We start from the raw sequence: 27,374 nt of genomic DNA on the forward strand, positions 1-27,374 counted from the left end.
GTCTGTTGAAGGTTCTCACAAATGATCCTGGTGTGAACAAGTTACTTGAAGGAAAAGGTTGGCCTGAATCATTTGGAAATTTAGAAGAATGAAAAGTAACCTTCTTGTATCATTGAAGGTTTGTTTGTAATTTATTGGAGGGTTGGTGAAAGGAAGATTTTCCTTGTGGGAGAGGCTAGAACAAGGAGACAACATCTGAAAAGAAGGTGTCTCCTTTTATTCTTTCCTGGGCTGTGTGTGTTGCTGGAAAGGTCATGCTTTGTTGTCTATTGTTTACTGTCCTTGAACTGGGTGACTTACTCGGCACATCAGAGGGCAAGGGAGTCAGAGTCTTCTGGACATCTGACAGGAACCTGCAGCTGAGACCATAGTTGGTTATTCCTGCTCCCGATTTGTATGTCCGTATCTATATTTGCATGTAGATATTGAACCTGAGATTGTCTGCTCTGCCAGTGCCATTGGGTTAATTATTTTGATTTTGCCTGATGGATTGAGAGGGTCTCCTGGAAAAACACAAAGTGGAATCTGTCTTGTATCTGGGCAATGTTTAAATCCCCAAGGTTTCTCACTGTACTTACCTGATATGTAGATAATCTTGTCAGAAACACAAAGCTGAAAATAGCTCTTTGTGAAATGAAACAAAGAACTGTGGGTGCTGGGGCTCTGAAATGAACAAAAGACCAAAATTCTTGGAGAAATGCTAACAGGTCTGGCAGCAGAGGTGCTGTGATCAAAGGTAATGGGGAGAAGGCAGGAGAATGTGATTGAGAAACATTTTAGCAACACATATCGATAACTTGGCTAAAGGGACTGAAGGCTGAAAATGTGTTGCTGGTCAAAGCACAGCAGGTCAGGCAGCATCCAAGGAACAGGAAATTCGACGTTTCGGGCCAGAGCCCTTCATCAGGAATGAAGGGACTGAATCCAAGTTGCTAAATTTGCTCGTAATACCAAAATATTACGAAAGTAAAATATGGAATGGACTTAAGGAGTCAGTAAAGATGGAGCAAATTCAGCTCCTATATCTTCTGGGTCTTGTTCTCCTGCTTTGTCTTTGCCTTCTTCATATTCTGACACACTTCTATATTTCAAAAACTATGTGGTCTTTACATTTACTTCATTATTTAAATTTTCACATGATTCAACTATATTTGTCTAAATTGAAATTAGTTTTATTCAACTGCTTTCAAAGTTTTGAATGCCAGAAGCATATTGTTGAGAGGCAGGTTGTAATTGATTGATAACAGAAGCTAAAGCTTAGTTTGGGTTTAATTAAGTTCAAGCATGTTAAACAATTGCCCTCAATCAAGCTGAAATAATTGGGCTTCTTCTTTGAATGATTTTCTTGCACTGTTCATGTCGTGATTGTAACGGGCAGGAGCTCGCTTCGTGCCTTTATTACCAGAGAAGAGAATGAATTTCTTGCGAGACGCTCCGGGCACAAGAGGTGAGCTGCTGTGCATTACAATCACCACCGTTCAGTTTCAAGAATCAGGTAACTCTAGACTGAGCCAGTCTCAGAAGTGCTTCTGGAATATTAGAAAAGGTCACTGGGTTCCAATTACTCTCTCTCATTTTTTTCAAAAATTGTACAATTTCAGAGTCAGTGTATTTGTTTTAAAATGATGGAATGTAGTTTTCCTTATTTCACTCGCTCAGATGAGAAAGGTAAACAATTTAAAATGGAAGCCTCCTTCTCAGTTTGAGCTGTTTCTACAGTTGCCAGGGAATAAGACAATATGTGGGGCTGAAAGGGGAAAGGAGAGCAAATAGTCGAGCTCAATCAAAGAGCCAGTATGTATTTGAGGGGCTGAATGGTCTCTTATGCCATTGTAAATATGGTGAAGCCAGTTTTTAAGATTGGCCACTAACCTTTCTAAGGTGGCTGCTCCACCTACTTTACAGCGATGGAGAAGGAATAAGGCCTGTTTTTGGCTGCAGCTCTGAGCAAAACAATTAAATTACAATAAAAGTGTGAAAAACATTTAATCAATCCTTGGGTATGATAATCTAATCATCTTGCACAGGATGGATTTAATAATCACAAGTGTTTTCTAAAACATCTTTAAAAAGAAGCATTTACTTGAGCATTCTTTAGTTGGGAGGTCATGTCATGGGTATACAGGACATTGGTTAGGCCACTTTTAGAATGTTGCATGCAATTCTGGTCTCCTTCCTATCAGAAGGATATTGTGAAACTTGAAAGTGTTCTGAAAAGTATTACAAGGATGTTACCAGGGTTGGAGGGTTTGAGCTATAGGGAGAGATTGAGTCGGCTAGGGCTGTTTTCCCTGGAGCATCAGAAGCTGAGGGGTGACCTTATAGAGGTTTATAAAATCATGGGATGCACGGATAGGGTAAATAGAAAACGTCTTTCCACTGGGGCAGGGGAGTCCAGAACTAGGCGGCATTGATTTAGGGTGAGAGTGGAAAAGTTTTAAAGGGGACCTAAGGGGCAAGTTTTCATGCAGACAGAGGTGTGTGTATGGAATGAGCTGCTAGAGGAAGTGGTGGAAGCTGATACAATTACAACATTTAAAAGGCATCTGGATTGGTATATGAAAAGGAAGGGTTCAGAGGGCTATGGTCAGGGTGCTAGCAAATGGGTCTAGATTAGGTTAGGATATCTGGTCAGCATGGAGTAGTTGGACAAAACAGTTTGTTTCCATGCTGTGCATCTCTATGACTCTCTGACTGTCTATGACTAATGAAGGTTTGCCAGTCATAATATCTGAAATAGTGTGCATTCATTTATCAGCCTGGCCACAGCATATTTTAACGGCACAGTGTACAGATCTCCATACTTTAAGGCTCAGTTCTTGTTGGGCACCCAATCCTGAGGGCAGCAAGTACAGCCCACTGACAAACATTCATGTCAAACCTCAAGTCTTGAATTACTTTATTTCAGAATTATTCTCTAGATGCTTATCAATCAGAGTATTTTGTGAAAAGGTTCAGAGAAATTGCAGAAGTAAAAAAAGGAAAAGAATAATAATACACACCAAATGTTTGTAGGATAGAACACAAACACAAAATTTGATCTATGCGTTGTAAGATGGTACGAGGACACTGTTGATGTACCGTGATATTGGTGACAAATAAATAGACTGTCACTTCTCTCCCTCTCAGGTAATCCTTCTTCTGATGAGATCTCAGGATGAACGATGTCCACCATGTTGTGTTTCTTACTGCTTGTGATTCAGCACTCGGCAAATGGTAAGGATCTGCTGAAACAATCTCCAAAAGCCCTCCAATGCTGTTACTTACATGGATTCAGACAGTCCATTCTGTTTTAACAAACAAGATTTTTATTACATTGGGAATAATGTATCAGGCATTGATTAACAATAATTTTATGAGTCAATTGCCATTTCTCTTCAACTGTACTCTGGAGTTGCTTTTACAAATGAGATTGAGAAGTTGACTTCATAATTCTGGTCATTATTCTGTGAAAACTAAGAATGATTGGCTTTTATCAATATTAACATACAATTTATTTTTGCAAATCTGGAGAGATTGTATTGGTTAGGTTTAATATTAATCATAGACAATGCTGGAGTAATTAGAATGATCTTCTCAATTGATAGTTACAATGAACATTGTATACATTGAAGTTGTATTCTCTTTCTGATTAAAAACCAAAGAACTGCAGATGTTAGAAATCAGAAATAAGCACAGAAATTACTGGAAAAAACTCAGTAGGTATGGCAGCATTTGGGGAGAGAAAGCAGAGCTCACATTTCAGGTCGAATGTCCCTTCATCAGAACTTCATTAGAAATTAGAAAGTTATAAAGTGAAGAAAAGTAGACAGGAGAGAAGATGGGGATGAGGAACTTGAACTTGAAGAGAATTGTTCAGAGTTTGTTGGTAAAAGTGAGGGTTCTGATGAATATCTGTTGTAAGTCGGAAAGAGGGCCGGGGCAATGACTGAATCCAGAGGATAACAGGTGGCATGACAGAGACTCTCTTCCTGGGATTCACTTCATAACGGCAAGTATCCAGAAACATTGATCCCAGCAATCAGGAGCAATACTGGTGACAAGGGGAAGAAGTTGTGTGGTCCCTTTAAATCCTTGAGTAAAAAATGAGGTCTGCAGATGCTGGAGATCACAGCTGCAAATGTGTTGCTGGTCAAAGCTCTATTCCTGAGATGCTGCCTGGCCTGCTGTGCTTTGACCAGCAACACATTTGCAACCCTTTAAATCCTTGAATCCTTTAAATCAAAAATCAAGATGTTCCCATGGAAAACATGGAATCTTTTCTCATACCTTTTGTGGTGTTTGTCCTAATTTATCTAATTTAGCAGCAGCCTTTCATAAATTAAAATAAAGTTATGTATTTCTTACATTTGCCCTGAATTATTGCAGTGTTACACATACATGGTCTTGTGCACGGTCCTCTCTCTCAGTCTCTCATTCTCTCTCCCCACCCCCCCTTCTCTCTCTCTCTCTCTCTTTATACCTGTCACCCTTTATTTTACTACTCCCCTTAACTATATGTGCATAATATATATGTATATATCCAACAATTATAATTATTATGCAGGAATTATAGCTAACATATGTACATCATCAAATTATTTGCAAAAATGAACATAGAAAAAGGAAACAATCCTTCTATACTGTACATTGATGTGATCAGTCTCTCAGGGGGAGATGGCTGGCTCCTTGCCTTAATGAGTGTAGTCTCCAGGGTTTCCGGAAGTTCCTGTTGTTCCCCAGATATGTACCTCTCTGAATGGTGGTTGTTGATCTTTGATGCTGCTTTGTCTCCCCTCAGGGTATGTTTACCCTGGCTAGGAGATACATGACTTAGTCGACACCCTGATCCCATTTGGACAGGCTTAGTATTCTGAGGGATATCACCCCGGTTGGCGATTGCAACAACCAGTTGATCCACATGTCTCCTTCAGACCAGTTCATCTCTTGTCTGTACCATGGAGGATAATAGTCCTGTCTGAGCCACGGCCACCACTGAGATCCATTTATCCCCAGACGTGTAATTCTAAGCCAACACAGTCATTCCTCTTTGGAATACTCTCGACCTTGAGGTTTCTACCTTCTAAACATCTGTCTTTCTTAATTTCACTCAACTATTTCTGTGGTCTCTTCCAGCCGCAGTAAGTCAAACATGGTTGGTTGAACATTATGGGTGGCGGTGAGCACTGGGTCATTGTGTGTGGTGTGTTCCTGTATAAGCTGAGGAACATTTTGACTCATCATCCGAGCAAACCCACCCCTTCTGAGGCCTTTTCGGCTTGCTTCAGGGTTTGTATAAATCTCACTGCCTGGCCGTATGTCACAGGATGATATGGAGCCAATCTCATGTGTCTGATTCCACGATTTTCCAGGTATTCTTCAAACTCTTGCACCATAAATTATGCACCATTGTCACTCATGACTTGTTTCTGGCTCCTGAACCTGGCATATATTTCATCCAGTTGGTCTATCATTGCTGCCACCGATACTGATTGCATAACCGTCACCTTCGGCCACATTGAGTGAGCATCCACAACTACTAATACAATGTGTCCCTCTACTGGTCCCACAAACTGCTGCTGTTACAATAATTGAGGCCATTCCCATGGTGAAGGGATGACAATAGCAGCACCTTCCTTATCGTGTGCAGCATTCGCATCACCCCATTTTGTCCTCAATCTGGGATTACACCTTTGGCCCCCAGAAGTAGCTCCTGGCTATCTCCTTCATTAACACCATGCCAGGGTACCCTTTGTGTACTTGTTCCAGCACCTTTCCTCTTAATAGGGGAAGGATAACAAATCTCATTTCCCACATTAAACACCCATCCAGTGCAGACAATTCCCACCTCCTGGGCAGGTAAGGGATGCTTGTGAGCAGTTTTTACAACAAGTCCTTCCTGTCAAGCCTATGAGATTAGAATCCCTACAGTGTGGAAACAGGCCCTTTCACCCAACAAGTGCACAACGACCCTACAAAGAGTAACCCACCCAAACCCATTTCTCTCTGACTAACGTACTTAACACAACGGGCAATTTAACATGGCCAATCCACCTGACCTGCACATCTATGTCCACCACTAGGCTCAAGACTGAGTCATTCTGGGTAACATTCCACACCTGTCTCACTGACACTGGGACCTTGTCTCCTGGGAAGAGTACATAGTTTTCAGGTTCCAGTCGGGGACATTCTTATTTCCTGTAGGGAAAACCATGCCAAAGTATCTGCTTCTCTGCCTGTCTGTATTTGATCTCATATGAGGAGGCTGACAGAGTCTATAGTGTGCAGCCACCATTGAAGGTAATCCCTTATGCAGGCAAGCAATGGAGGTTAGTGGCCTGTGGTGAGTCAGTCACACAAAGTGCCTGCCATAAAGGAGATGGGTGAACTGCTTAAAACTAAACCAAATGCACAATCCTTCCTTTTCCCCTTGGGCATAGTTCTCCTCCATCTTTGTTCATGAGGTCCATGCAAAAACAATGGGTCATTCCTTTCCATTTAGTAAGATGTGTGAAAGTACAGCCCCAACTCGATAAGGCGAGGTGTCGTACGCCAACATCGAGTTAAAATGAGTCAACACTTGCGATCTCTTTAGGCTTGCTTCACTTTCTGGTGAGCCACCTCATATTCCATGGCTATCCTCTCCTTTGAAACTGATTTAGCTCAGTTTAGCACAGATGAGATATGAACTTGCAACAGTAATTTACAAGTCTCAAAAACAATCTCAGTTGAGACATATTTTCTGGTCGAGGGGCCGCCATTATAGCCTCTATCTTCATGGGTGCCTTGAATTGCCCCTTGCCATCGATTACATGATCAGGTTCTGTATGGAGTCTTTTGAAAACTTGCATTTCTCAATTTTTACTCATAGGTCATGCTCCTGAAATCATTTTATGCTTTCTTTTAGCTTTTTCACATGCTTCTCTTTGGAGGACCAAAATATCATCTAGATAACACTGGATACCAGGCAATCCATTCAAAATTTGGTTTGTGGCCCTCTGGAATAGAGCTAGCACTGACATGATGTCAAAAGGAAGTTGCTTGTAGTGGAACAGTTCCATGTGTGTCACTATCGCCAGTGGCGGCTGGGACTCCTTGGCAAGCCCTATCTGCAAGTGACAGATTAATTTCTGAGAATTTCTAGCCCTCAGCCAGTCCACTGAACAGGTTTTTAATGAATGGAAGTGGGTATTGATCCATACACAGGGCTGGGTTGGCTGTGACCTTAAAATCACTATATACTTTCCTCACACCATCTGTTTTTAAGACAGGAATGATTAGAGTGGCCCAGTCACTGGTGGTTACTGGTTCCAACTCTCCCAGATTCACCAGCCATTCCAGTTCCACCTCCACTTTAGATGATGTAGTGTACGGTGCTGGTCGTGCCTTCAAACTCTTTAGATAAGCCTTCCACTTTAACAGAAGATTGATTTCTACTACTTTCACTTCCTTCAGGGACCCCTTGAAGAAACCTTTGTAACTGGACAAAATCTCTTGAAAACTTGTTTTTGTGACTCAAGCTTAATAATCACACCCCATCTTAACCTTAAGTTTTGTAAGCGGGAGTATCGAAATAATGCTGGGTGGTTGCCTTTTACTACATACATAGGCAGTTCAGTACAGTGAACCATACATACAGCTTCAGTGGCACCACTTGTTCCATGAATGTCTGTAGTGTAGTCTTTGCAGACTTCAATGTTAGTGCCTTTAACTTGTCCCAATGTATTAATGAGGGAATCAGTGACACCACTGAATCCGTATCTACTTTCATCTTTATTGTCTTCTGCTCTCATTTTAGAAGAACCCAAAAACAATAGGCTTCATCCCCCAACAACAAGATGTTTAACTGAAACCCAGCAGCCTCTGGGCCTTCTGATTCTCCTACAGACCTACCTGACTCCCGATCTACTCCTTGGCTGGTGGCATGTACCTTATCTCTTTTCCTCTGAATTATCTCCTGTACCCATCAACTTCAGACAATGTACCCCACCCGCTTATGGAACATAGGACACAGAACATCACAGCGCAGTACAGGCCCTTCGGCCCTCGATGTTATGTCGACCTGTGAAACCAATCTGAAGCCCATCTAACCTACACTATTCCATTTTCATCCATATGTTTATCCAACGACCATTTAAATGCCCTTAAAATTGACAAGTCTACAACTATTGCAGGCAGGGCGCAACATACCACTACTACTCCCTGAGTAAAGAACCTACCTCTGACATCTGTCCTATATCTCTCACCCCTCAATTTAAAGCTATGGCTCTTCATGCTAGTCATCATCATCTGAGGAAAAAGGCTCTCACTGTCCACCCTATCTTACCCTCTGATTATCTTATATGCATCAATTAAGTCACCTCTCAACCTTCTTCTCTCTAATAAAAACTGTCTCAGTTCCCACAGCCTTTCCTCATAAGACCATCCCTGCATACAAGGCAATGTCATGTTAAATCTCCTCTGAACCCTTTCCAAAATTTTCGCATCTTTCCTATAATGCTCGCCAACTTCCACCCTACCTGACAGGTACATACTTACCAAGGACCCAAGGTAGCTGTTCCTTGAATAAGCTCCACATTTCAGTTGTGCCCATCCCCTGCAGTTTCTTTCCCCATCCTATGCAATCTAAATCTTGTGATTCTAATCGCATCACAATTGCCTTTCTCCCATCAATAATACTTGCCCTTTCTATCGCAAAAGTAAACATACCGAATTGTGGTCGCTATCACCAAAGTGCTCACCTACCTCCAAATCTAACAGCTGGCCGGGTTCATTACCCAGTACCAAATCTAATGTGGCCTCACCCCTTGTTGAATTGCCTACATACCGTGTCAGGAAACCCTGCAGCACATATTGGACAAAAACTGACCTATCGAAAGTACTTGAACGATAGTATTCCCAGTCGATATTTGGAAAGTTTAAGTCCCCCATAACAATGACCCTGTCACTTCGCTTCGATTGTGTTGCGGGTTAAAGCACAGCAGGTTAGGCAGCATCTAAGGAATTTCCTATTCCTTAGATGCTGCCTAACCTGCTGTCCTTTAACCAGCAACAGAATTTCCTATTCCTTAGATGCTGCCTAACCTGCTGTGTTTTAACCAGCAACACATTTTCAGCTGTGATCTTCAGCATCTGCAGACCTCATTTTTTACTTCGCTTCGATTGCCAATTATCTTTTCAAACCTATCCTCTACATCTCTGGAACTATTCAGAGGCTTCAAGAAAACTCCAAACAGGGTGACCTCTCTTGCTTCTAATCTCAGCTCATACTACCTCAGAAGATGATCCTCAAATGTCCTTTCTGCAACCCTAATACTGTCCTTGACTAACAGTGCTGCACCACCCCCTCTTTTACCACTTCCTCTGTTTTTATGGAAGCATTTAAATCCCAGAACCTGCAACAATCATCCTGTCCCTGTTTTACCCATGTATCCAAAATGGCCACAACTTCGAAGTCCCAGGTACCAACCCAAGCTGTAAGTTCACCCACCTTATTCCAGATGATCCTGGCTTTGAAATAGGTATACGTCAAACCAACTTCCTGCTTGTCAGTGCCCACTTGTGACCTTGAAACCCTATTTCTGACTTCACTACTCTCAACTTCCCGTATACTCAAATTCAGCAAATTAGGTTCCCCTCCCATTGCTGAATTAGATTGAACTCACCCGAAGAGCATGAGCGAATTTCCCCCCACCCCAGGATATTGGTACCCCTATGGTTCAGGTGAAGACCATCCTGTTTGTAGTGGTCCCACCTACCCTAGAAAGACCTCCAATTATCCAGGTACCAAAACGCTCCCTCCTGCATCATCCCTGTAGCCATGTGTTCAACTCCTCCCTCTCCCTATTCCTTGCCTCGCTAGCACTTGGCACGGCAACAAACCAGAGTTAACAAATCGGTTTGTTCTAGCACTTAGCTTCCACCCTAGCTTCCTGAATTTCTCCCTGAAATCCCCATCTCTCTTCCTACCTATGTCTTTGGTGCCTTTGTGAACCAGGACTTGGGGCTGCTCTCCCTTCCCCTCAGCAATCCCGAAAACAGGATCAGAGATGTCACGAACCCTGGCACGTGGGAGGCGACACACCAACCATGAGTCTCTCTCTCTTTCCCACAGAACATCCTACCTGTCCCCCTAACAATGAAATCCCCAATGATTAATGTTGTACTCCTCTTCCCCTTCCCTTCTGAGCAACTCTGACAGACTCTGTGCCAGAGATCTGTACCCCATGGCTTACCCCTGGTAAGTCATCCTCCCCAACAGTGTCCATAACTGTATACTTGTTATTGAGGGGAACGACCACAGGGAATCCCTGCGCTGTCTGCCAGTTCCCTTTCCGTCCCCTGATGGTAACCCATCTGCCTTCTTCTTGTACCTGAGGTGTGACTACCTCCCTGTAACTCCCCTCAATAATCCCCTCCGCCTTCTGAAAGATCCGAAGTTCATCCAGCTCCAGCTCCAGTTCCCTAATGCGGTTTTCGAGGAGCTGGAGTTGGGTGCACTTCCAACAGTTGCAGTCAGCATGGACCCTAGTGGTGCCCCTTACCTCCCACATGCAGGAGGAAGACTCAACTGCCCTAACCGCCATTCCCAATGAGACTACTGAGAACTGAAAAAAAACGAGTCCACTGACCAATCCAGTGCACAGAAACTTTATTTTTGGTTAGAAGAGGAGGATGGGTGAGAGACACTACCCGAGTAATGTTTCCCCGTTTACCTCATTGGCCTTCAAACCTATCGCTATTCCTTGTTGTGTTCTGCCCCTGCTTAGCTGTGCCCCGCCCTTGTTTACTTCTCCCCCTACTCCAAGCCAGGCCCCTCACTCTTATTTACCCTATCCCTTATTTGCAGCTACCTTGGCTCATTTTAGTGCCTACACGGGGGCAATATGCCGAGTTGGCATAACTCAATGTTCTTTTTACACTTTATCTATTTGTCTGGAACATCTACCATTGTTTGCAGCACGTTTCATTCCTGTATGCACATTTTAGCTAATGCAAAAGCAATTATGTATTTTCCTTCACATAGTTTCATTCCTGTATACATATTTTAGCTAACTCAGGTCATGACTGAAACAATTATACAATTGTATAAATTAGTTCATTTACTTCGCAAAAGCAATTATGGGTTGCAGAAGTAACACTGCTTTACCTATATCCCACACTCACTTACCCAGCAGTCCCATTGTCTGCTCCAGCTCAGCGTGCGCTCCACCTATACTCGAGGTAAGGTTTTACACTTTAAATTTACCTTCCCGTCGGGCCTCCGGTCCTTGCTGTCGCTCCTCCCACTTCAACTGCTGCCAAAAAATACTGCTTACACCTGCAGCACTCGGCTTCTCGAGTCCAGCACTTTGACTCCTTGGGGCCCCTCTTGTCACATGGCTGGCATACTACACTCTGCTGACTTTCCATGATTCTATGCACCCGAGTATTGTCACTCAACTCTGTTGCTTTGCTGGTGGTCAGCTTCATCGAGGTAGCGATTCCAAAAGTGACCTTCAAATCCAGATCTCTCCTTGTCAGTAGCTATCTTTGGATGGCTTCGCGTTAAAACATTTGCTGTACAAAATCCAACTTCCTGCCAATGCATCAAATATTCCAATCGCTACAAATTGCCCCCAATTTTGTTTTCCCTACAGCAGGAGTTTTTCCTGCCACTTGAGTCTAGTAGCCATTTCCAGCTTAAATCCCCTGAGTGAATACTCTCTTCCCCGCTGCTTCCTCATTACTGTGATAGCGCAGTGTTCTTCACCGGCTTTGTCCACAGCCCAAGTCCCCTCACAACCCACTCTCCGCGATTACTTCAATAGCTCCTGGCTGAGTACTCCCCTCTTCAGCTGTTGCTGCGGCCCAAGTCCCCTCACGACCATTTCCCTCAACATTAACTCCACAATCCCGGGCATTTCCGAAATCTGAGTGACATCCTTCCTCTCGACAAAAAAACACAAATAGTTCGTGGGCCAGAAATGTTTGAGGATGTAACAAGCAAAACAGATAAAGGGGTAGCAATGGATAAAATATACTTGGTTTCCAAAAGGTGTTCACAAAGCATCACACTTTAGGCTGTTAATGAGATTAGAGCCCATGGTTTTGGAGTTAGTATATTCAAATGAATAGAAAATTGGCTAATTAACAGAAGATAGAGTTAAGATAAGGGGATATTTTGATAATGGCACCCTGTAAACAATGGAGTGCAATGGGATCAGTGCTGGGTCCACAATTACTGATAATATGTATTAACAAGTCAGATGAGGGAAGTGAATGGTTTATTGCTAAGCTTGGGGATGACACAAAAGTCATTGAGAAGACGAGTGATGAGGATGACACAAAATTTCTACAATATGTTATAAGCAGATTATGTTGTGGAAAAAACGTGGCAGATGAAATTTAATGTGGGAAAATGTGAGGTTATGCACTTTGGCAGGAATAATAGAGGAGCTGTCTATTATTTACAAGGTGAAATATTGCAGAAAGCTGTAGCACAGATGATTTGAAGCTCCTTGAGCATAAATCACATGAAACTAACACAGAAATTTGGCAGATAATAGGGAAGCCAAAGGGAATGTCAGCCTTTATTTCAAAGGAAATGGACTATAACAAAGGAGACATCTTGCTAAAAATTATACAAAACACTAGGTGGACCACGCCTAGAATTTTGCAAACAGTTTTCTTATCTAAGAAAAGATAAACTGGCATTAGGGGCAGTCCAGAAACGATTCACTAGATCAATCCTGGCTATGGAAGGATTTTCTTATGAATAGAGGTTGAGCAGGTTGGGCCCAAGCTCGCTGGTCTTGAGAAGCATGAGAGGCAAATGTATGGAAACCTGCAAGATACTTAGTGGATGTGCCAGGATAGGTGTGGAAACAATGTCTTCCCGTTTGGTAGAGTGAAGGGCCAGAAGATATAATCTCAGAATGAATGGTTGTATATTTAAGGCAGAGATGGGAGGAATTTCTTCTATCAGAGGGTAGTAAATCTGTGGAATTCTTTATTCTACATTCAAGGCTGAGATTTTACTCAATCAGTGAAGAAATCAGGAGTCTTGGGGAAAAGATAGGAAGTTAGAGTTAGGAATTAGTAATGTCAGATCATGTGGGATTCAGGGTGATTAGATACAAAATTGGCCTGATGGTCTGAGACAGAGGGTGGTGGTGGATGATTGACGTTTGGACTGGGGACCTGTGACCAGAAGTGTTCAACAGGGATCAGTACTGGGTTCACTGTCGTTTGTCATTTATATAAATGATTTGGATGAGAATCCAGAAGGCATGGTTAGTAAGTTTGCAGATGAGATCAAAATTGTTGGTACAGTGAACAGTGAAGAAGGTTATCTAAGATTACGAAGAGATTTTGATTAATTGGGTCAATGAGCAGGAGTTTAATTTGGATAAATGTGATGTACTGCAATTTGGTAAAACAAACAAGAGCAGGACTTACACAGTTACTGGTGGGGCCTGTTAGTGTTAGAGAAACGATAGACCTAGGGGTTCAGGGACATAATTCTTTCAAATTTGTGTCACGGGTGGACAGGGTGGTGAAGAAAGTATTTTGCACACTTGCCTTCATTGTTCAGATTTTTGAGTTCGGACGCCATGTTGTGGTCAAACAAGATATTGGTGAGGCCTCTTCTGGAGTACTGTGTGCAGTTCTGGTCCACCTGTTAGAGAAAGGGCATCATTAGCTTGGAGAGGGTTCAGAAAAGATTTACCAGGAAGTTGCTGGAATGTCAAGTTTGAGTTATCAAAAAAGGCTGGATAGGCTGGGACTCTTTTCACAGGAGGGGAGATCTTACAGAAGTTTATAAAATCATTAGGGGCATAGATAAGGTGAATAGCAAGGGTCTTTTCCCCATGATAGGGGACTGCAAAATTACCTGAGCATATATTTAAAATGAGAGGAGAAAGCTTTAAAAAGGACATGAGGGGCAATGTTTTGCACACAGAGTGATTTGTTTGTGGAGTGAACTGCCAGAGGATGTGGTGGCTGCAGGTACAGTGACAATGTTTAAAAGACATTTGGACAAGTGCGTAAATAAGAAAGCTTGAGGGTGGACGGGGTGGGGGTGCTCACGGGGGCTGACGGGGGTGGGTGCACGGAGAGTGGGGGAGCAGTGCAGCGGGGCCAGACAGGGTGGGGGTGCTCACGGGGGCTGACGGGGGTGGGTGCACGGAGAGTGGGGGAGCAGTGCAGCGGGGCCAGACGGGAGTTTGGGGATGCTCACGGGGGCTGACGGGGGTGGGTGCACGGTGGTGGGGGAGCAGTGTAGCGGGGCCAGACAGGGTGGGGGTGCTCACGGTGGCTGATGGGGGTGGGTGCACGGTGGTGGGGGAGCAGTGCAGCGGGGCCAGACGGGGGGGTTGGGGTGCGGACAGGGGAGTGCGGATGGTGGGTGGGGGCTGATGGGGGGAAGACTGGGGCACGTGGGGATTGGGTTGGGGGGGTGCGGCAGGCGCTCACACGTGGTGTGCTGCTGCCTCATCTCCTGACCAGGGAGCAGGCTTAGCAAGTGCTCACTGTGTCAATTCCTTGGAACTGATGGGCGGGGAATGGCTATAACAATGCTGCAAGTCCCTTACACACAAGGGTGTAACTCTGCTCAGCAACAAACCCTGAGGCAGAGAGAAGGAGCAAGGCAGACAGAGCGAGGCAAAAAGAAACTTCAGAAAACTCTGAGCCCCCGAGGAAAGACAATGAATCAATTAACCAAATAATCAATTATCCGAATGAAATAGTACCCGCCCATCTCATTCGGATAATCAAGGTACCTCTGTATATCTGAAACACAACCTCCCTACTCTTGCATTCAACTCTTTTCGCAATAAACCATAATTTCTCTTAGTTTTTCTGGTTACTTGCTGTAAGACGTCAGGTCAGCCACAATCTTATGAAATGGTGGGGAAGACTTGATGAGCTGAATGGCTTCCTTTAACTCCAATGATGTGGAGGTGCTGGTGTTGGACAAAGTTAAAAATCAGACAACACCAGGTTACAGTCCAACAGGTTTATTTGGAGATACAAGCTTTTGGACCGCTGTTCCTTCATCAGGGAACTGTGGAACAGAATCATAAGACAGAGAATTTATAGCAAAAGATTACAGTGTCATGATATATTAAACAAATCTGGATTGCTGTTAAGTCTTTCATCTTTTAGAATGGGTTTCAGGTTTTGGTTCATTAATATATAAAGCCCAGAACTTCTTTTAAGTCACATTATAAGGTTTTATTAAAAAAAAGGTGACATATCAGCTCAGGCAATGCATCGAAGATGTTAGGTTAAAGTCTGTTTGTATCCCAATCTTGAGTCAGATTGGTTCTATTTCCAAAGTAAGAATTTATAAAATGTTACATAGTTTGACTGCCTGCATTGACTGCAATCTGCAGGCAATTCTGTGTCTCATGACCATGTTCCACGGCTACCTGATGAAGGAGCAGCACTCCGAAAGCTAGTCCTTCCAAATAAACCTGTTGGACTATAACCTGGTGTTGTGTGATTTTTAACTTCAATTTTTAGGCCTTTATAGACTAAACTTTACTTTTGATTTAATCATATGGATCAATTCTTTAGAGAAACTGCTGAACCACTAACAACAATTAAACAGCATACAACTTAATTCTTGACTTGCTAAATTATGTCAATATTATTTATTGTTTAAAAAAACTCAATCCTATGCCAAGGCCTGTGGAGATTCATTTACTGAATGCATTCATGTCAGAGATAGATTTTTGTATAAAGGATTCAAGGATGTGTGCTATTGTGGGAAAGTGGCATTGAGGTAGAATATAATCCATGATTTACTGGCCAATTGAGATGCCAAATGGCTAATTTGAGTTCATATTTATGTTAGTTTGATTATGACAGTAGTGTGTTAAAATGTAAAATCTTGTTCATTTTGTCTTGCGTTGAGGTAATTCATAGCTGTTTTTCTTTTAAAATCATTAGTTTCCACAGGGATCATAACACAGGACTTTATGTGAAATATTGACAAATCTATATATAAGTTAAAGCATTCAGCAGAAAACTCCCAAATTAATCTCAGTTTAATGATGTAAAATCAAAATCAAAACTTGCTGAATTCAAATTCTTTTCTAAATGTAATTATGGAGGAATGCCATATTATAGTCCAGTTTCATATTTCACAATATCAACTGCCTAAACGATAATTTTATTCTGTGGATTACATTAGTACAGAGTTTTAGTTTTTATTGTTGTTCATCCCTAGGTGAATTTATCATACATGGACCTGGTAAACCTATTGAAGCCACTGTGGGTGAAGATGCTCTGTTGGAATGTCAGCTTGTACCAGCTATATCTGCCAGCAACATGTTGGTGCAGTGGTTTAAATCAGGCCTTGATTCCCCAGTTCATGTGTACAGCCATGGGGAAGATGATGCTGTTGCTCAACACAAGAAATACAGAGGGAGGACCAAACTGTTGAAAAATAAATTGACCAAAGGAGCCATATCCCTTCGAATAACAAACACAGTAATTTTTGATGGCGGGGAATACAGATGTTCAGCTGACGATGGAACTTACTCAGAAGAAACTGCAGTCTTCCTGAATGTTATACGTTAGTACACTGCAGTAACTTTGGAGAAGTTATATATTTCTGTCTTCTTAAAGAACTGTTGAAATTACGGATAAAAAATCATTTAACATTTGGAGATCAATATGAAATAAGGCATGAGAACAGAATTGAGAAGTTAGCCATGCAGCCTATTGAGCCCACTCTCCCATTCAGTTAGGCTGATCATCTAATTCATTGCATCTCAATACATAACGTATCCATTCAGGTCATTAGTAACAAGAAATCTATCGGTCTTCATCTTGAATATTCTCAATGACTGACCTTCCACAGGCTCTCGGGTACAGAACTCCAAATATTCACGACCCTCTGAGCAAAGATAGTCCTGTCCTTCTCAGTCTTAAATGGAGTACTCCTTATTCTAAAAATGTTAATGAACCAGGTGAATTGTTACAATGAACAACAATGATTTCATTGGTCATCATTGGACTAGCTTTTAATTCACTATTGACTGCATAAACTAACCACTAACCACATCTGTCACTTTTACCATTCACTCCCTCCAATATTGATGCTCAGTAGCTGCAGTGTATACCATACACAAGATGCTCTGCAGAATCTTATGAAGTCATCTTCCAAACCTGAGGCATCCAGCACGGAGAAGGATAAAGCCAACAGACACAAAATAGACTGGCAGGGAGGTGGAATCCTGACAAGTAGTTGAGAGGGTAGAGATACTGAGGTGGACTTCAAAGTTAAAAAGGTAACATCAGGAAGGCAGAAAAAACAAAAGGATAGATAAGAAAGAAATGAGTTTAGCAAGATTAAACTGAATATGTTTTAATGCAAGGAGCCTGAGGAATAAGACAGGCATGTTAAAGCCTCAGGGACACATGTGGTGGTGTGACATCATAGCTACAACCAGGACTGGCTGAAAGCTGAGCTGATTGGCAGATCAACATTCCTGCTTCCAGGGCATTCAGATGAGCTAGAAAGCAGGATAGAAAATAAAAGGGATGGACTGGATGAAATATTGATCAAAAAAATCAATCATAACAGTGAGAAGGGTTGTTAACAGAGAAGGATCATCAAATGAGGCCAGATGGGAAAACGTACAACCTACAAAATTGCAAAACCAGATTTGTGTGTGTACTTCAGGCTTGCGTACAGTCAGGGAGAGACAGACCATCAAATCTGGGATAGTAAATAGTGAGGATTGCTGGGAGGGATATAGGGTAAAGTCAGATGGATGGAGTTAGTACACAATCTGTCATGATCGCATTGAATGATAGAATAAGCTCGAGGGGTGATTGGCCTAATCCTGTTTCTATGGTCCTATGCAGGAGGATATCAAATGATAGGTTAGGTGGGTAGAGCAATGGCAAATAGAATTCAACCTGTAATACAATGAGATAATGCATTTGGGGAGGGTTAACAAGTCAAGGAATGACTATGATAGGATTCTGGAAAGAAGATCAGAGAGATCTTCTCTGCATATCCACAGATTCTGGAAGGCAGCAGGGCCGGTAGATAATGTAATTGAATCCCTGCAGTGTGGAAGCAGGCTATTTAGACCATCAAGTCCACACCATCCTCCAAACGGCCTCCAACCCAAATCCACCCTCCCAACCTATCCCTGTAACCCTGCATTTCCCATGGCTAATCCACCCAACCTGCACACCTTTGGATTGTGGGAGGAAACCGGAACATCGGAGGGAGCCCGCACAGACATGGGGAGAATACGCAAACTCCATATGGTCCCCTCCAATTTACGCATCATCCTAACTTGGAAACGTAATGTCATTCCTTCACCATCATTGAAGCAAAGCAAGTTTGAGCTCCCTCTCAAACAGTCCAATGGGGTTATCTCCACCAATCCAACCTGCTGAAAGTCAGTTAGGAATTGACAATAAATCCCAGTCCAGTCAGCTACACCCATAATCTGTGAATGAACGTTTTAAAAAATTATCTTTTATATATGTCTTGTCCATTCACTTTGACGAAATCATCTTGAAGTTCCTTGCATTCTTTTTATATTCTAAATCAAGTTTGTGTCGTTGGAAAATATTAAATATAACATTAAATTGCGAAAATCTCTGACCCCGGCATTGATCCTTGTGATACTCCAGCCTGCCATCCTGAAAATGATCCAATTATTCCTCCTCTCAGACTTTTGTCTGTTGACCAGTTCCTAATCCAGACCAGTAAATTACCCCCAATCCTATGTGTTCAAATTTTGTTTACTCATCTCTTGTGTGGAATGACCAAAAGCCTTCTGAAAATCCAAATATGCCACATCCGCTGTGTTTCTTTATCTATGCTACAAGTACCATCCTAAATAATCTGTAACAGGATTGCCAGACATGATTTCTATTTCATAAATTCATGCTAGCTATCCAATCATATCATTATTTTCTAAGTATCTATTAGCACATCCTTTAAAATATATCATTACTTTTTCCCTACAGCTGATATCCAACGTCAAACTAACAGGTTGAGACTTCTAAATTTTCCTCCTTATCTCTTCTTAAAGGGTGACTATAAGGCCATAAGACATAGAGGCAGAATTTGGGCATTCGACCCATCAATTCTGCTCTGCTATTCAATCATGACTGATATGTTTCTCAACCCCATTCTCCTGCCTTCTTCCCATAACCCTTCATCCCCTTACCAAGCAATAACCTATTTCTGTCTTAAATACACCTAATGATACTGCTCTCTGTGGTAATAAGTTCCACAGATTCTTCCACAGAAGAAATTCTTCCTCTCCTGAGTTCTAAAGGGTCATCCATTCACTCTGAGGCTGTGCCCTTGGGCCCCAGTCTCTCCTAGTAGAGGTAACTTATTTTCCACATCCACTCTATCCAGACCTCTCAATATTCTGTCAGTTTCAAGCAGAGTACAGACCTAGAGTCCTCAACTGCTCCTCATATAACACGCCCTTTATCTCCAGGATCATTTTTGTAAACCTCCTCTGCACCCACTCTAATGCAAGCAAATTCTTCCTTAGATGCAGGGCCTGAAGCCGCTCACAATGTTCCAAATCTGGTCTGATTAGAGCTTTTTACAGCTTCAGCAATTACAGAATCACTACTCTTGTATTCTAGACCTCTTGAAATGAATGTTGACATTGCATTTGCCTTACTAGCCAACACCTGAGCCTGCATGAGAATGTTGAACGAGGACTCCTAGCTCCTTTTTTGCTTCAAATTTTTGAAGCCTTTCCCTGTTTAAAAAATAGTCTACTCCTCTATTCTTCCTCCCAAAATGCATAACTTCAGACTTTCCACATCGTATTCTATTTCTCATGGTTTTGCCCCCTCTCATGGCCTGACCAAGTCCTTTTGCAGTTTACCCACCACCTCAACACTACCTACCCCACCACTTCAACATTATCTACCCCACCACCTATCTTTATGCCATTTGCAAACTTACTGACAATGCCCTCAGTTCCTTCATCCAGCTCGATCATATATAATATAAATAATAGTCATTCAAGTACTGACCCTTGTGGAACTCCATTAGTCATCAACTGTCATTCTGAAAAAGATTCCTTTATCCCTACTCTCTGCCTTCTGCCACTCAGCCAATCCTGTATCTGTGCCAGGACACTGTGGGGTTACTTTCCAGTCTATAGTAACTTACAGAAGGTTTGAATTGTAAAGAAAGGCTGAATAGGCTGGGACTTTTTTCACTGGAGTGGAGGAGGTTGAGTGGTGACCTTATAGAGGTTTATAAAATAGTGAAAGTTATAGATAGAGCTGATGATAGTTGTCTTTTCCCTAAAGTGAGGAACTTCAAGACTAGGGGATACATTTTTTTATGGTGAGAGAAAGAGAGATTTAAAAAAGATATGAGAGGCAAATTTTTTACGCATGTGGAATGAACTTCCTGAGGATGTATTGGATGTGGGTACAATTACAACATTTAAAAAAGGATTTGGATGGGTACATGAATAGGAAAAGTTTGGAGAAATATGGGCCAGGATCTGGCAGGTGGAACTAGTTTAGTTTGGGATTACGTTCGGCATTGTTGGACCAAATGATCTGTTTCCATGTTGTATGACTCTGAAATGTTAACCACCAATGCATCTGCTGCCTTTATAATCTCCTCTTTCTATATGAGAGCAGTAATTTAGTTGATGCTTTTAAGCAATCTGAGTGGTTTATATTCAGGTGTCTGCCTGTGTCATACCTCAAAGGACACAGGGCAGCAAATGATCTTGTCCCTGACAGTTCCATCAACATCCTGGAAAATTCAGTCATGGGAATCCCAACCAGAGCACAGTTGTGCATATGGTAGAATGGGCAGAATTGTTGAGGAAATTCTGCTCTAATCAAAGATTGGTCAAAGCCTCTTACATTTACTGCTGATACGTTCACGAATCAGTTTTGTCATCATGGATGATGGAGAGAGAAACATCGTGTGATTGGACGAACTGTGTGTGATTGGGTATGCTTGGGAGAAAGGAAGCCTTTTGTTGAGATTGATGGCAAACCCATTTATGAACCTGTCAGCAGTAGATGGAGAGACAACCAGTCTTTGACTGGGGAGAAGTTCCTCACCAATTCTGCCCATTCTACTACAGGTGTAGTGCCCAGATGTGCTGACAGGATCCAAAAGGGGTCTAACCACAGTTTTAGATAACTGCAGCATAACTTCTGAATCCTTGTATTCAAGTCATCTAGATATAAAGGCCCAGATCCCCTTGGCTTTCTAGATTATTTTCCACACCTATTCACAACATTATAAAGATCCATGCAACTGAATCCTCAAGTCTCTTTGGGCATCCACTATATTTGACTTGATACCATCTGCAAAGTAACCTGATCTATCATGGGCTAACCAACCAGAGAAACATTGTACCGGGATTGGAAGGGTCGAATTGATGATGAGCTTTTCCTTTGATCAGAAACTGGGTGTCTCTCACATTTATTGCTGATAGGTTCACAAGTGGGTTTGTCATCAGCAAGTGGGGAGATAAACAGTGTATGATTGAAGCTGCAGTAAGTAGTTGGGTAGGCGTAGGAAAAGGAAGCTTTTTCTTCAAGGGGCCCAGGCTGGGGAGAGTTTTGCTAAGGGGTTGTCCATTGGGTTTCAGGGCTGGTCGGCTTTCTCTGACTGCAGTGATAAAGAAACTCCAAGCAGAGGGCAGTCAGAGATAGAGGTTCCACAGGGAGATAGGGTGGATGAAAGAAACTCAGATGGGGGCAGGGTGGTGGTGGATATGGTGATGACAAGGAGGCTCCAAGAGGGTTGTCAAGAGAAGAATGCTCAAAGGAAGACAGGAATGGCTCTGGAGGCTGCAAGAAGAGTGGTTGGCAGAAAAGAAGGTTGCAATGGAAGGTGACAGAAGGAGGCTATAAATGTGGAGGAGAGGAGATTGTAAAGCGGGGGGCAAGAGAGTGAGTAGGGCGTGTGCAGAAGAGAGAAAGCCAATATGGGGCAGAGGGAGAGGGAGACTGCAGGAGAGTGGAGGAATGTAGGCTGTGCATACTAGGAGAGAGGGGCTGCTAGGTGAGAGGAAGACTGCAGAGGAGAGAGAACAATTTAAAACCTGTCAGCAAGGCTATACTCAGCTGAATGGGATCCAGGACAATTTCATGTTGCTGGGGGAATGAATTCCTTGAAAATGGAAGTTGGATTGATTGCTGAAAGTAGCAAATGTTTAAGAGGTACCAGGTAGGGATAAAGGTGTGCATTCCATTGTAATGGACACTGTGTCAAATATGAAATTTAAATTTCAGGGAGTGACTGCTTTCTTAAAATCTTTGAGCTTTCTGCTAATGCAATGAAAATACATTACCTGTGATCTGATCAGTGCACTCTGTGATTTTTCAATATTATGGGGGAAATGCTAACTTACACCTGTTATCTTGTTTCAGTTGACACTGTGTGTCCTGGAAATTAATGATTTCCTTCCCTGCCACAACTTTACGTATCACAGAGAGTTGATGATTATTGAGGAAATTAATACGTTCTTCTAATTCTTCTGTGATGGTCTAAATTCCCTATAAGTCAACACAACTAAAGAGTTATTATTGTTGATGAGAATGAAAAACAATCTCCTGAAAAACCAAATGGTAACCATTGAGAAAATATCAAGAAAAGTCCTCAGAATTAAAGGGACTTTGTGCCCTGTAGTACTGAATATCTAACTGAGCAATATTGTATACCAGAGGTGAAACTGCAGATGCCCTTGTGATCAGGGCCATGGAGATGAATTGCGTTCACTGGTGCTTTATCTGTTTCTGGTCCCTTTCTCTTATTCTATCCCCTAACATCCTTTGGATGTTCAAAGTATTGGGCACCACAGTCAGAGTCGGATTGAACTGTCCTTTATGGGTTTAGCAAAGTTACTTGGATTTTGTACTCTATTCTTCTTTTTATGAAGTCTAAGTAAAGCTTAGGTTTTCAGCATAAAAATTATACATAATTTGACCGTCCACATCATGCTTCTTTGAACCTGGTTTCTATGCAATAGCTAGACAGCAAGATTGAAAAGACCTGACTCTCACAAGCATGACAAATAACAATACCCATGGACAAATGAGAATATCTAGTCATGGTATTGAGATATTCTATTGACACATGACTTGTGGTTTCACATCCAAGTTTCAAATTGCAAAGGTTCCAGTAAATTAGAACCAACCACTCATGTGCAATATTGCATTTTGTCATTCACACAACAGAGCTTATGTAACCTAGAGGACAGAAATCCAAATTTCACCCTAACAATTTGAAAGCTTGAAGTTCCAATTTAAAAACCCAAAGACAAAGAACATGAAATCAGACTTCCATAAAAATCCAACTGGTTCTCTGCTCTCCCTTAGGGGAAGTAAACCTGCTGGAGTTACCTCGGCTGGGCATTAGTGGACACAAACTGCATTACCCAGAATGCACTCTGGCTGTCAAAACAAATGGATGTGGTTCCAGGATGATTGGATCTCAGGTGCTGGAACTTTGGCTGGAGAGAAGTGTCCCTCTGTGTGCTTGTTTGATGCTGCTTCAAAGAGGATGGGTGCTGAATGCACAGGTTGAAGAGATTGGCACTATCTTCACACCCTTTCTCAGACCTTCCTTGTCATCTGACTGAGTATTGTTAAATCTGACCAATGTGATTTCCCAGCAGGCCCATCAGCCAAACTAACCTGTTCCTTTAGAAGTGAGCATAAATGCATTTTTTCCTGCTTTCCCCAAAAATGAATAACATCAGACCGAAGTGACATTCTGTATACTGGTTACCTACCTGCAATATCTATTCTTCAACACCAACAGTCATGCTATGAAAACAAATGTGAATTTAATTTTCAACTTTTTACTTTTCTGAGCAATGTTGAGAAATATATCTCAAATCCATCATTATCTTATTATCATCGTTGATGAGACTGTTGTTGGGCTTTCTAATGCTTGACCACTGGGGTTTCACGTACAGGTTTATAACTCAAGTAAACACAAGGAGAGTGTACTCGAAACTAGTCAGAATAAACCTCTGTGGAATACAAAAGAAATTGCAATTTTACCATTTCAGTCACATTGGCATCTCATTATCTAAACTCCAAACTCTTTTTCTGTAAACACATGAGAAATAGAAGTTTCTGGTCGCAGGTTAATATCAATGACTGTTCAACCTGATCTGAGCCTGGCCCTGCCTGGTACTGTTTGCTCATTCCTTATCATATATGTCTAACTTCTCAGTCTCTGTATGACTCCTAAGGCTATTTGGGATAGTTCTGCTGACCCGGGCACTAATGGTGGACAATGTTTAACTGAGAATGTTGCATGCTGTGAATGTAGAAATCACCATTTAACTCTTGTAGCCTAATTAACTCTTACACTATTATTACAATATGATGCATTTTTTTTATACTCATTCACAAGTTTTGAATTGTTGGATAGAGCAGCACTTACTGTCCATCCCTAATTGCAGTTAATCCACATTGCTGTGGATCGGGAGTCACATATAGGCCAGAACAGGTAAGGATGACAGGTTTCTTTGCTAGAGGACATTTGTGAACCAGATGGCTTTTTCCCAGAAACCAACGTCGCTTTTATGATTGGTATTACACCCTCAATTCCAGATTTTTTAAAATTCAAATTCAACTGTTTGCCTTGGTGGGATTTGAATCCAGGTTCCCAGAACATTGGTGGGCGGCACGGTGGCACAGTGGTTAGCACTGCTGCCTCACAGCGCCTGAAGACCCGGGTTCAATTCCCGACTCAGGCGACTGACTGTGTGGAGTTTGCACGTTCTCCCCGTGTCTGCGTGGGTTTCCTCCGGGTGTTCCGGTTTCCTCCCACAGTCCAAAGATGTGCGGGTCAGGTGAATTGGCCATGCTAAATTGCCCGTAGTGTTAGGTAAGGGGTAATGTAGGGGTATGAGTGGGTTTCGCTTCGGCGGGTCGGTGTGGACTTGTTGGGCCGAAGGGCCTGTTTCCACACTGTAAGTCTAATTTTTAAAAAAAATTGCCTGTGTCTATGGATTAATAATCTGGATAATACCACTGGGCTGTTGCCTTCTGTGATGACTGCAAGGTCAAAGCACCCAAAGCACTGTTACTGTTACAATTACCTGACTCTAATATATAAATAACCCCATATCCTGCTCTTGAAATGGAGTTAAAACAGGGAGTACATGGTAAGCAGAAGTTTGAAAATCCATTGGTGTCACTTACATTCTTACCTTAAAGTCTATATGTATCATTTATCCTTACATGCATAATTGGTCAGAAATTCGCTCACTGGTTTTCTCCCTTCCTTTTCTTTTAGAAAGTGTTTATATCGAGCTGCGGTGCAAGTCTTAGAAATTAATTAATCTAAATAAATTTATATCAATTATTGTATCATTGCCATTCTGTAAAAGCATATTCTGAGATAAAATGTAATTTGTAATCTGATTAAAGTCATGTGATAAATCAATGATGAGATACCTATCAATATCATTAAATAAACTGATTCACATGGCTACAGGAAGTGTTCCTAACGTTTGCTGTTTCTGAATCTACTCTCTGTCAATTATAGGTTTGGGCCATCAGCCCTGGATCCAGATGAAGGGATATCATGAAAATGGAATCCAGTTTGTGTGTAAATCCAGTGGATGGTTCCCAAGGCCAGAAATACAGTGGATCAGTGAAGATGGACTTATTTTATCACAAGCTGAACCAAGTTATGACCGGGACTCCAATGGCCTTGTGAATGCCCAGAGTATCATTGTCATTACAAAACAATCAACAAAAACGTTTAAGTGTCGTATACAGAATGAAGATTTGAGAATTGCACAAGAAACAACAATCAAGATATCAGGTTTGTAAATGAGAATGTTTCATCAAGAAAATTAAAAATGACTTATATTCTACCACTGATCACATCATGTATTTAATTGCCCCCAGGATGCCCACATATAATAATCCTTGATGATCTTTTCTTGATTATCTCAAACACAGTTATATCAACATCTGATTTGTGTTGAAAAAATGTCACACTCCATACATTTGTATCAATCAGTATTATGTCCTTCAGTATGGATATAATCTTTGGTGATTTATGTTAGCAGTTTTTAAACTCTTTAAAGGTAACAAAGGTTTTGTTGCTTCCCAATGTGTGCTGACCATGAAGGGCTTGTCTTACAAAGAGAGGCTGACTAAGCTCGGACTTTTCTTTCTGGAGAGGAGGAAGAGAGGTGACTTGGTTGAGATGTACAAAATGATGAGAGGCATGGATAGAGTTGATAGCTAGAGACTTTTCCCCAAGGCAGGATTGACTGCCATGAAGGGTCATAGTTTTAAGGTGTAGAGGAGATGTCAGAGGTAGGTTTTTTTTTTAATCAGAGAGTTGTGAAAGCACAGAATATGTTGCTAACAGTAGTGGTGGAAGCAGAGTCATTAGGGACATTTAAGCAACTGCTGGACATGCACAGTGGATTGAGGGGTACATAGGTTAGCTTATTTTATTTTACATTAGGATTAATCCTTGGCACAACATCGTGGGCTAAAGGACCTGTTCTGTGCTGTACTTTTCTATGTTCTATCCAACTGGGACCAACAGACTCCTTCACACACACAACAACAACTTGTATTGATCCAACACTTCAAAGTAATGAAATGCCTCAAGGCTCTTCACTGGAACTTTCTGAAGCAAAATAAGTCACTTAGTCACCTATGGAGATATTAAGTCAGATGATGAAATACTTAGTTAAGGAGCAAGGTTTTAAGGTGTTTCTTTGAGGTGGAGAATGAGGTAGAAAGGTGGAGAGGCTTAAGGAATGATTTCTAAAGCTTGGACCCTCAGCAAGGTAAGGTGCTGTCATTGGTGTAAAGCACTTAAAACCAGGGTTTGTCTGGGGACCAAAATTAATGAGCAGAAATGCCTTGGATGGTTTGGGGCCTGAGGTGATTATAGAGATGGGGGAGACAAAGGCATGGAGGAATTTGGAAATAAGGATGAGAATTTTAAACTCAAGATGTTATTTGACCAATAGAAGCCAATGTAAATCAGGAAATAATCATTCTTCCTAATATCTCTTCATTTGATTTACCAAGAATAAAAGGGAACCTAAAGGGCAACTTCAGAGGGTGGTATGCATATGGAATGAGCTGCCAGCGGAAGTGGTTGAGGCGGGTATGTTAACAATATTTAAAATGCATTTGGACAAGTACATCGATAGGAAAGGTTTAGAAGGATATGGGATTGGCTGGCATGGACGGAGATTTTGGTTGGCATGGACTAGTTTGGACTCTATGACCTACTTCCTCAGAAGGCCAAGGAAATTCAGCATGTTCACAATGACACTTACCAATTTTTATCAATACACCAGAGGAAGCATCCTATCTGGGTGCATCACAGCTTGGGATGGCAACTGCTGTGCTCAAGA

General features: G+C 41.9%; 1 protein-coding gene across 1 annotated transcript in view; it reads left to right on the plus strand.

The window, feature by feature from the left end:
* Positions 1-27,374, plus strand: part of LOC132832944 (butyrophilin subfamily 3 member A1-like) — a 72,710-nt gene that overhangs the window by 7,486 nt on the left and 37,850 nt on the right. The window contains exons 2-4 of the mRNA XM_060851188.1: positions 1,379-1,495; positions 16,202-16,549; positions 25,526-25,807. Coding sequence (XP_060707171.1) covers positions 1,379-1,495; positions 16,202-16,549; positions 25,526-25,807 — 747 coding nt within the window. The remainder of the gene's footprint in view (positions 1-1,378; positions 1,496-16,201; positions 16,550-25,525; positions 25,808-27,374) is intronic.

The sequence above is a fragment of the Hemiscyllium ocellatum genome, chromosome 35 (assembly GCF_020745735.1).
Source record: "Hemiscyllium ocellatum isolate sHemOce1 chromosome 35, sHemOce1.pat.X.cur, whole genome shotgun sequence".
NCBI classification, from domain to species: domain Eukaryota; kingdom Metazoa; phylum Chordata; class Chondrichthyes; order Orectolobiformes; family Hemiscylliidae; genus Hemiscyllium; species Hemiscyllium ocellatum.